The sequence below is a fragment of the Magallana gigas genome, chromosome 6 (assembly GCF_963853765.1).
Source record: "Magallana gigas chromosome 6, xbMagGiga1.1, whole genome shotgun sequence".
NCBI lineage: Eukaryota > Metazoa > Mollusca > Bivalvia > Ostreida > Ostreidae > Magallana > Magallana gigas.
The window spans coordinates 31,773,850-31,786,132 of record NC_088858.1 but is presented as its reverse complement, the minus strand read 5'-3'; the positions used below and the strand labels follow the sequence as shown (position 1 = coordinate 31,786,132).

General features: G+C 30.3%; 1 protein-coding gene across 2 annotated transcripts in view; it reads left to right on the top strand.

Moving 5' to 3' along the window:
* The first annotated feature begins 5,960 nt into the window (after positions 1–5,960).
* Positions 5,961–12,283, top strand: part of LOC105330219 (uncharacterized) — a 49,526-nt gene continuing 43,203 nt past the window's right edge. Inside the window, exons 1-6 of one of the 2 annotated variants that reach the window (XM_066086911.1) lie at positions 5,961–6,092; positions 9,047–9,098; positions 9,346–9,448; positions 9,777–10,007; positions 10,225–10,299; positions 10,541–10,663. In XM_066086911.1, coding sequence (XP_065942983.1) covers positions 9,079–9,098; positions 9,346–9,448; positions 9,777–10,007; positions 10,225–10,299; positions 10,541–10,663 — 552 coding nt within the window. In that variant the 5' untranslated portion in view covers positions 5,961–6,092; positions 9,047–9,078. The remainder of the gene's footprint in view (positions 6,093–9,046; positions 9,099–9,345; positions 9,449–9,776; positions 10,008–10,224; positions 10,300–10,540; positions 10,664–12,283) is intronic. The other variant, XM_034470450.2, reaches the window with a different exon arrangement.

The following is a 12,283-nucleotide window of genomic DNA, read 5'->3' as shown; positions in this document are numbered from 1 at the left end:
TTTTTTTTGAAAAGTATTTTTAATTCTAGTATACCCGAAGCTTAACTCAACAATAAGGGTCAATGTGCTTCTTTCGGTGATATGAAGATTTTACCATGGCCTTATTCCATTAATATTGCAAATCAGAGATAAATTGCTTTATTTTGTTTAAAATGAATTTTAGATCGAAACAAAAACTTTTTCTACTTAAAAAGTGAATTAAAGGATTTAACTGTCAATACAATTTTCTTTAAGTCTCAAATTTTAATGTCGATTTTAACAGGCTGGTAAGACAAAAAAATCTGAAAAATTCATAGTGTGAAATCATAATTATAGGTCAATTATGAAAACAACTAGATATGAAATAAGTTGATTTGAACAAAAAGTAAAGTATTTCTCTTTTGTTCTTGATACTAAGAAAAATTGGCTGTTTTAGCTAAACTGAACAAAGGAAGACTATACGGAAGGACATGCGATATTTGCGAATATAAATCTTTTAAAAGAACATAGTTTTTCTTTCAATTGCAGAAATTGTCATTATTCATACTGCAACTTTACGTAATTGCGTTAAATAAAAGTATGTTGTTAACAAGAACGAAAACGCTTTTATAGGCGGGGGTCATCACGATTCTTGATTCTCCATACGATAATGAGGACACCTACTTTTATACTGACTTTATACATTGTCAGCGCATGTTTGTCCATTTTCTCCGTTTAATAGTAGTTGTATATTTGCATTATCTAAGTTATGTCAATGCGAGATAATTAGACAAACTTAACTTGCGCTCATGGTTTAAATCAGAAAAAAACTTGCTTCTTCTACTTTTGCTTTCTCTGTTGTACATGTAACCAAGGTTTAATACATGTTGAATATGATAATTCGGTAACTTTGTGAATACAAAATTCTATCACGTGACGTGTAAAGTAGCATATTATGTGCTAGATAGGACAATGTTTTAGAACACGTTAAGTTGTCAAGCATTGATTTAAAGTCTTTTGTACTTACATGGGCGTGGTATTATTGTTGAAAACATAGAAAATACATGTAGTACACTTGTACCATATAGAATAAAAATTCCTATTGTAAAAGAGTGATCATATAATTTTTAGCCGGGCTCCGCTGAAAGCAGAGTCCTGGCTATAGGCAGGCAAATCGCCAATGTTACTTTAAATAGCACAAATTCAAAAGTAAACAAAAAACCGAACAGCGTCAAAGTTAAGCTTCCGCTATACCAAATAGTTACACAAAGAGCCATGTTTTGTCAAAAGTGTTGGCATTTTGTTTCTTTTTTTTTTAAATTGTTTTGTTAAATTTCGAATAAATTGTCTATCTTTTTTAGTTTTCTTATTAATAACGTGTTTTTAAAACATTTTGGACACATACAATGCGCATGAATTTCCATGAACTACTTTGCTGCGCGATGAAGAAATGGGATTGAATATATAATGCTTGTTGCAAAATTCAAGGCAGCAACTGTTGAACTTTTTAACTTCTACTGGACAGACATATTTTTGTTAATGGTCGCTTACAAAATTTGGCTGCTCTCTGACGCTTTGCCGACATTAAAAGCATGAGAGAGAGAGAGAGAGAGAGAGAGAGAGAGAGAGAGATTGAGAGAGATTTTCAGTCTTTACTACACAATATGCATAAAGACACACCAAAAGAGCCCGGCTTTCAGTTCTTCAGTACTTTGATTTATGTATGGAATTGCCCCCCACTTTTTCTCGCAGCAATTTTTAAAAATTTACATATAGAAAATTGAATTATCATGGAGTTGCCACCCCCCCCCCCTCCACACTTTTTGGGAGTATGTAAAAAAATGATATGAAAATAAGGAAAGGAGGAGTGAAATTGAAGTTGTATACTACGCCACCACACCTGGAGTACCCCTAAGAAAATTCTTTGATATCATTAGATTGCCATGAAGACGGATTTGAAAGAAATGTTGACTTGTGAGATAAACTGCAAATTGCACTTATTAGACCCTGATTCCCTTTGTGTTTGTTTTTATATGAATAAGTGACAACAACAAATGTAAAATATGACAATTCTACTGAAAATTATTGCAAGACAGCATAAAAATCTAAGAAGTCAGTATACTCGTCTGAATAGTTATGGCAGAACTATTCGACTATTGAATTATCTAAACCAATGAATACATTATTTTTAACCGTCGAGTTCGTCAATAGCGGCCGTCATTGACTCAGCTAATATTTGCAGGTTTCTCTGTCTATTGAATAATCTTTTTAAAAGTATTTTCTCATGTATTATTCAATAGATAGACCAAAAAAATTAAACCGAACAAACACACAGAAAAAAAACGCAGTAACTGCAAAGTCAGACAGTTTAAGAACCAGTTTGATTCAGATATTGCTGCAGACGATTGTAGGATTAGGATTCATTTTTATACAAAGCAAGATTCTTAAGGTAAGGTAAAGCAAATAAAATTAAAACAATTGAAAAATGAATTATAAAGTGTCACTACGGTGTACTTTTGAATATTCCAAAACAAATTGACACTTGATCTTTATAAGATTACGTTTTAAGAAGAAATAGTTTTAATTTCCGTTCTAAATTCAATTTGTATAAAGATGTTTTTCATCGACTGGTATTAATAAAAACACATTGTGACATAATATTAGAACCGTTGACTTTCTAGTCCTTTCAAACTCTTTAGATGTATATCGACCATAATCATATCAATACCAACCAGTTCCATTCGTTTTTTAAAACCAGGAAGACGTTTACATTACCTACAGACAATTCACACAATTAAATGACATCATTTTTATTCATTCTTTAATTTTGAAGTCACAATGTAGTATATTTCAAATATTTATTGCTTAAAAATTGATCGCTGAACATTGTACTGGGTTTCACTTAGAGTTTTCTTCGGTTTCAAAAATCCCCAAAACTAAATCTATTTTTAGTCGTTTAAGTGGATCTTTATTCCTTTTTTGCAACATTCACTGTCGTCTCTCTGCTCTAATATATATATATATATATATATATATATATATATATATATATATATATATATATATATATATATATATATATATATATATATAAATTGATCTATTACTTTGTTTGAATATGTTAATGTTGATGATCAGGTAACAAATTACACAATTTGCATATAAGAAGTCGTAACAGATTTATAAACTGTATATAATTAATATCTTAAAGAACTCGTGTTCGAATCAATTCTGAAATCTTTAGACGTTGATAACAAAATCTTTCGATATATCTTGATTCGTTTGGATATAATGATCATTAAGTAAAAGGATGTTAAAATATGCGTCAGTTTGTGAGATTCTAACTTCTGTCAAAACTTTGACATTGTTCAAACTGTCCAACCTTCTTAAAATCATATTGGAATGTGTATAATAATAGAAAAATGTACTATTTAAAAAGCGATAAAAAATAATGGGAATTTCGCCCCTTCTCTAAGATGAAATAAAGCTAGTTGACGTTAGAAAGGGGTTGATAAATAACAAATGCAACCAAAGATTATCAATGAGTAATTATGTCAATATCGTTATGCTTTTATTCATAGGGAACATATTGCAAAAATATTGCTACCGAATGAACTTTGCGGGCGCTGGATTTTTATGGTACATGTAGGTCACCTTACTTTGAATCTAGATATAGACAGATTGAAATAAATTTAAAACAAAGAACAGTAATTACTTTATTTTAATTGCAATTTGTATTGGTATTTGATATTGTTGTTAGAGGGCTGCTACATGATCTATATTATTTTAAGCAATGCGTTATGATCTTATATTTTTGGTTACTCTCTATCAAACATATGTTTTGAGTTTGGAGAATATGTTGGTCAATTCAAAGTACACGAATCCCTTAACTAACACGTATTATATATAATATTTGTGATCGGCTTCGGTCAGTCACAGTTGTGTCCATATGAGGCATCGGGCAAGTTATAATATTTGCGCAGGCATTGTGCCCTTCACTACTTTATTTAATATGCAATGACAGCTTCATGTAAATATTATAAATGTAGATTTCTAAATAAGTTATTCTAATGAGTTTGTCATGAGAGTAAAACATTTATACAGTTTTATACATAATGATTCAAATCACTTTTTTCTCTGCGTAAGAATATTAATCGAAAGTACAATTTGCCTACTAGAAATAAAAATTATTCACGCCTTGCTATTTCGGAAATTAACTAATCGGTTCGATATATCTTATTTATCATATATATTGCATGCACCGTAATACTTTCGCATTACATTAACAGAGCTGACCAATGATATTACTTACCAATCATTCCTTTGAAAGAAATACTTGTTTGAGTTTACGTTCCTTTATTTAGGTCGAATTTCGTTGATATTTGTAGATTGCTAGTTTAGAAAAACCTTTCGTACAATTACCTGTATGATAAATATATTAATACTATTATTCATAATTCGTTGTCGTTGTGGATTTCAATTCATGGATGATACGACACACGAAATCCATAAAGATTGAGCATACACATTCCAATGATTCCACAAATGTCAGAACAATCAAGAGCTATATTCAGACTGGGATGAGGTACCATCAGAACCCCTTTACCCCCGTGAAATTCATTTGGTAACAGTATTTTCACAATATGCTCCCAAGAAACTTAAACATATTTATGTATATATACCGATAATATATACTTTTCCATTGTTTTATGCCAATATTATCACTCTCGATATGACTAAAATTCATTTTTAAGTTATTATTTATAACCCAATGTTATGTTCAGATAGCAAGAAAACTTAATTTTTATAGTAACGGGATTTAAATGAAGTAAACTGTAAACTTACCCCAATACAATGCAAAATATCTGAATGAATATAACGACTTTTAACTAATTTTAATTACTGTCTTTAAGTAAAAAAGACGATAAAAATGTCACAGTGTATAAGTTAAACAAGTGAAGGTGCAAAACGCTTTCGTAGATAATTAAAACATAAAGAACATCAACCTTTATCGCGCATTTTATATCATATTCTATCTATCATTTTATACTCATTGCATTATATTCTGCTTGGTTACTGTTTATGATTATTTATTTCCCTTAAGTTTATAGAAAAAAATGTAAGCTTGACTTTATTAATCAAGATGTTTGTCAGCGTCCGTGAAGACGTATTAAAATTTACAAAACCAAGTATTTTTTAAAAATTAATTTAAGAAAGATGAGTTGAGTTACAACAATAGAAAAAATAAAGCAGTAATGCAAATACAAGGCAATTAATTTTTATACATATATTTCTTTTTTCAAGACTTGAACTTTTGAGGTCAGTTCAAGCCTAATTAAGCATTGAATCATTATGTTTTGAAAGATGCGGTCTCATAACTGCAACGGTGTGTGCATACAAATTGAATAACGCGCGCTAGCGCTTGATGAAAATTTGTTTCCACACACCGTATATTTACGTTTTTTAACATTTATTCTCTTTCAGAAAACATGATTTATTTTTTAAAAATCTCTGCCTTATTCAACGAGTAATGTGCAATTAACGGAAGAGCTAATAGATCAGCCGAATCATGCTAAGAAAAACAGTGCACAGAGATTTGATAACTTTTTAGAGAATTTTATTTTTCATTCTGTAATTTGATGAATTTACTTTTGGTATAGTAAAAAATTAATCATTTGAATTCATTTTACTGTTAAAATATGTTTACATCAATGAAATATTAATCAGCGTACAAATGTAAGTATAATATCAGGTCGTGATCTGGCTTTAGGTCGCGAGAAGAGTCAGTCTTGTTTTTCGAGAAATACTAAAGGAAGAATGTATTCATACGCACCAGATTTGGTGATTGTGTCTTCCGTGTTATGCGTAAATATCACTTAAATAATTCAATGCAGTTTGATAGGGGAAAGAAAGTATATGTAGATTTTATACCATTAACACGACAGGGATATTTTTTTACCTGCATTTACACTACCTGTTACGAGAATGCTATTGTTTTTATTGTTTAAATTACAAAAATACATATCTTGTTTTTAATCGTAGGATTTTAAACGACGTCTTGTTATTTAAACCATTGTCGTTTGAGCTGCTCCTACACCTGGTTGGATGTTTGCAGTTATACAGGTATCATTGTGGTAAGATTAAGCAATCGGTCTTTATTTTTAACCAGCATAATTGCTATTGAATCGTTCACTTAAAAGATAATTTTCTCATATTTTAACAACTTGAGTTTCTGTTGTTTAAAATAATTGCAAGTTTTATCTGAAGTATCATTATCTGATAATTAATACCTGAGTGAGAGTCTGTCCGAATGAAAAGACCACTCACGCTTTGGTAGGCTTTTGGTCAGAATGGGATTCTTTTAAATAAATAACAAATCTTTATTGTAATACATATGCTCTTAAGACTGAATATCCATACGTTTACACAGTGTTCTGTGTACAAGTGTGCTTTAAACTCAACTTACATGCATAAATATTTTGTAGATTCTTAATGCATTTTCCACACCCAGAGACCTGTTTGTTACTTGCCAATGAATATTTCTTTTCACTCAACCTAAAACTGTTTGTTATTCAAAGGACAAAATTAAAAGCTTGAACGGTGTGATTTGATTTATACACCTTTTATAGTTGTTGATGAAAGCGTTTACATTAATAATGGAGTAAACCTGAAACCATATTGCGTTGACTTTTTAAGTCATGATGGATCCGTAAACCATCTTCAATAAGGAGCTCGGTGTTCAACAAATTACCTTTCAAACTTTAAATTACGAATATGATATACAGCCATGGCTACCAGTTTATCATTTTCAAATAGTAAATATCCATATATTTAAGGTTTAAATTTTAAATAGATCTTCATTTGGCAAAGAGTAAGAACTTTTTTTTAATTATAGTCCGGTGTTTTTATACTAATATTAATACTCATACAATTAATTTAAACAATCTGATATCCTTTATACATTTTATTATTTACAAATGTAAAATGAAATGCAGATCTGATGATGAGATTAGGTCGGTAAGATACCTTATAAAAAAGATAAATATAATCTTACTCTACAAAATGATATTCTGAAATGTGCCAAGAAATTGAGATCTTATGATAATTTATTTACTAACTTAGGAAATTATTTGTTATTAGAATATTTGGCTCTGAATTTATGATGACCTTAATTTGATTCTTCTTTCAATTAACAAGAAAAAACCTCCAGTTCTTTATATGATAGAGATCTGTATACTCAAAAATGGCCGTGACCTTCCAGATCTCTTAACTCGTGGAATATATGTCAATGGAGGACTTGTTCCAATACTGAAATAGAGACACACTGACGTCACTTAGCTGTGTTTGAATGATAAGGATACAATTTCAAGATTACACATCTTAATTTGTTAAATTGTCTGTGAATCAATCAATTGGATTCACAAATTTATATCGTTTATTTTCACAGCATTTTAACAATTGATTTGCCAAATTAATTAAATTACAAACATGATAACATTATATCGTGTTGTTTATAGATAGTGGGGGTTTAAATATTTCGAACAGGAAGTTATTTGCACTTCTGGCAGGTTTGCATTCGTCATGTAGGTACATTCTAATTAAAAGTCTGAAAGAAGACTATGATATTTTGTTACGTCTACCTTGTTCTAGCCGAGAATATGGACATTTAAAATCATTTCCTGTGTTTCAAAAAAAAGACATTATTTTGCAAAAGTGGATTAAATTAAATTGTTATACTTTCATGTTAAATACTGAAATCTGATTGGTTAAGACGCAGTTAATAATATTTACTATTACCCTCAGCGTTAGCAACGCACTTGGCAACGGGTAACATTAAAAAATGTTACATGCGCGAAAATTATGCGCGTACGGTTCGCTGTAGAATTCACGTTATTCCTATATAAAAGCAGTAAAATTTTCTGTAAAATTTTAAAAAGACATTCAGTATAACAAAATAAATAGTGCCTGTTTGGGAGGATAACAGTTGAAATTGACACCCCTCGAAAACCATTGTCAACCTCCGCTTCGCGTCGGTTGACCATGGTTTTCTCGGGGTGTCAATTTCAACTGTTACCCTCCCAAACAGGCACTATTTATATAATGTCATTTTTTGGCAAATTTTTCTAAAAATTTTGTGGTTTATACATGTAACACAATTTCTATTAAAAGCATGTTATTCTATACAAAAAATTTTACTTCTTTTATTTTAGAGTTAGACTATCAATATTTGTCTCATCAAAAAATCATAGTAAATTAAACATTAAGTATGTATTTTTTAAATTGAGGATTTGAAATCATTTTTACACTCGGACGTGTCTAACTGACGATTGTAACAAATTCAAGTACTAGTATTTGTTGCACTAGCCGAAAAAGATAAACGGTTTGCGATACCTAGCCTTTTCTTGCGAGAGCACAGAGAAGTTATGTCACTAAGCTTTTAGAAAAATATAATTGCTTATTTTTAAGTTAATGTTCTTTTAAGTAATTGGGAATCTTTTATAACAAATCTTTCTTCGCGAGCCAATTTTTACACAGTTGGGGCGAATACACTTCGGGTTAAAATTGTTCGGGGGCAAATACATACAGGGCAAACAAAACCACTTAGATTCGCAAAGCCAACAGTGTTATTTCTAATTTAATTGTTTATACTGTGTGGGGTTAATTCATCAATGTTAATTTAACCATGTTATAACCACTATATAAGAGCTATTAAGACATTTAGTTGTAGGCAAGAGCATGTACGAATGATCTTTATTTAGAACAGTTTGATGTTGCTAGGATACAGGTTTCAGATCCATGATTTGATTGGTTAATTTAGATATTGAATCTCGAATTTCGAATCTCGAATCTCGTATTTCGAATCTCGTATTTCGAATCTCGAATCTCGAATGATCCTTCTCGGCTTTCGTACTTTTGAATTGACTGCAGGGCATTTCTTTTCGATCCAGACCTGATAAAATACGTGTAACACTTGCCGGTTTAGAATGATTGTAGATTGTAAAAGTTTAAATTGAATTTTTGTCAAAATTTGTACATATCTTTTTATTTAACATATAATTGCTTATTTCTTTTATTTTTCTGAATTCAGTATCAGTTCGTTATACTGGTTTGGTGACCAAAATGACAAAGAAACACATAGGGTAGGTACCTTTATGATCGATTTTATAATCCCTTAACGCAAATTTAATATTCTCCATTTAATTTTTTTAAAACAATATATATGAAATTATTTATAAAATAATATATGAGACATCATTAAGCATAACGTGTTTCAATTTGTTTTTTTAACGAAAATTTTTATTGCGATTTGTAATATAATTTGAACTTTGATCCTAGCAAAGTATATTCTATCATTTAAATTATTTTGAGCATTTTCTTTGAACTTAGAACACGTATCTTGGATGTTTTTGCGCATGCACCAGGGACTTTGAAAGAAAATTTGTACTCTTTACCAGTTAATGTATTGATACTTTGCCTGATATTATGCAAGGTAAGACACATTTAAAATTTATTTCAGTTCATTTAAATTCAGTATTACCGTTCTTGGCTCATGCATTCTAGTTGTTTGTTGCCATAATCAAGAAACAAACAAAAAATGCCTATTAAGTTTTGTATTTTCGTGTACGCCCTATAATTAATAGTAGTTGTTTACAATACAAAGCAAATATAAAACAAATATTTAGTAATTTCAAAAAATACATTTTAAGAAAACCTTTTGACTACCCTAATGGTGACGATTCAAACGTTTTAAAATGTAGATATTATTGCAGTAACGATTATGTTTTTATATTTTTTTTGTTAACGTTTGTGTTTTGCAGTGCGTATCTGTAGGGTACTTTGTAATGGGTCTGGTTTGGAAGCTCCACACCGACGTTATTGATGAGAGCTGGATCAGGATTCTAAACAGGCTGTGGATCGGAAATCTTAGACTAGGGTCTACAGTCAATGGACTAGTGTTCACAGCGATATGTCTGTTTCCAGTTTATGTCATCGCTGGGACTCTCGGATTAGTGGGAGTATTTTGTAAAAAGAAGATTTGTATTGTTTTGGTATGAAAACTTGCATTGTCTCCATTAAATCTATACCAACTTTCTAAACATTGTAATTGAAATATGCCATTATCTAATTTCTGTTAATCTGGATTTGTTTCTTTTTCATAATAAGCAAAACTCGCTAATGCTGCTCAAGAATTACACGTCGTAACATTTCATAAGAATAAATAGCAAGTGAGGCAAAAGAGAAGTTTGATATGGTTTTTTATTACAGTACATGGTTTTCCTGTTGATGTTCCTAATGATAGACATAGTTTATGTATCCCTTTTTGCTGCTCTTCTCACAAATGTAAGTGTTAATGTGTTTGTTGTGGAAAATTGGAAAAAGCTCAAATTGCTGTAGCTGCTTGAAAAATTAAGAAAGTCATAAAGCTTGAAATCGGAAAAATAAAATCATTTACAAACGTATGTAATATGATGCCCTTAAAGAAATCCAAAAGTTATAAATTAAGTGATACATATAGCTATTCAAGTTATCAAAACAGTTATATCCTATATACATGTATAGTGTTACTTCTTTTGTTTGGTAGATGAAGTCTTTCTCCCTAGCATCGGATTTTCAAGGAATATATACGTCCTTTGTGCGTCTCAACCAAAATAGTCAAACTGATGTTAAGAACATCAAAGCTGATTGGCTTCAGATGTTTCAGTTGGTAAGGTTTTCTTTAAATCTCAAACTCATTTCTATCAAATTTATAGCTTGCTAGTTTGTCAAAAACTGACAGATATCTTTTTATATTATTTTTAATTTCACTATCCAAGGAACATATTAAATAAACGCAACACAGTTATTTTAATATCCTTTCATTCACAAATGCTTACTAACTCGTATTCTTAATGAAAGAGGCTGCTTTTATTGAAAGACAACCCAAACCCCAATCCACACAAATAATACCCCAAGAGCAGAAAAAAACAAAAGAAAAAATAGTTTAGTTTAAAAAAAAGGAAAATGATAAGACAGTTGCAAGCACGTTAATTACCAACCAATTTGGAAAATTTTGATTTAGACTGAAAACATAAATATGATTGGGTAATGGTATCAAAAATATTTAACCAAGGTTACTACTTATCGACAAATTTATGCTTTTCAAAACATTTACAAGCAATATATTTTTCAACTTTATATTTGTTGAATAAGGATTAAATAAGAGTACCGAAAGACGTGACAATTTGCCATTTATTCAAATAATAAAACAAATATTGCTTTGAACATGAAATGATTAAATAAATAACTTTGTTATTTTAAGACAACGGAAGTTCACTTATCATAATATCAGTTATAATATTAAAACTAATTTTTGAGGCAGTAATTGGTACATGTAAATATGCAAGCTCAGGTTGCTCCATTTTGTCGATTTTTTTTCACAACTTAAGACATGTTGACCTGTCTAAACCAATTAGGTCTTATTATAGGTCATGACTATTATATGAGCTATATCTAGTATAAAAACTTAAGACTTTTTAGTGTGAAAGTTTTTATAGCAATATGTCCATAGTTTAAATAAACTAATCAGTCACAGCATAAAAACGTTTTAGGTAGTGCTCAAAGTAGTTGTACTCTTAATTAAAGAACCATTACACCATTTATGTCTTTTCTACAGGTAAAGAAATTTCCTTTTCTCTTTCTTCAATGTCTTCCATATTATATGTATATTTCTAATACATTTTCTAGAAGCCAATACTGGTCAGGTGAACTTTCTATTTCAATAGATGATAAATAAAAAGTACATGTAGTAAGAAAAGAGAGTGTTCTAAAAGTTTTCTTGGAGAAATATGAATAAGTTAAATGTTCAAAACCCTGTTAGCAATTCAGCGAGCTATTGAAAACTTTAAGCTGATATGAATTCATGTCAGTATTTTTGATCGTTCCTCAACTGTTACTGGGGTATGGGTTATATCGGTTGAAAAGTGACGGTTAGTTGCGTTCCGATGAAGGCATCCAAACTGAATGAACTAAAAGTATGCATGAACTCTACTTAGTAGTTATATCTTTTTTGGAAAAATAAATAAATAAAAGAAATTACATTATACTCTGTCCCAAGATATCCGGGATTCACATTTGGCTTAATTGCTTGATATTTATAAATACCCCTGGGTTCAAACGATGTTCATTCAAAAGTATGAACAATTTCCACGATTTCTCAGTCGAAACGCCCCTGTTAGCTTATCAGGTTTCAATACAATGCTAAAAAATGTGATGTCTACGGAGATTTTGTATTGCAGCAAGCTCGGATGATAACGTTGAAAAATTGCGCGATGTATTCCGAGTGTAT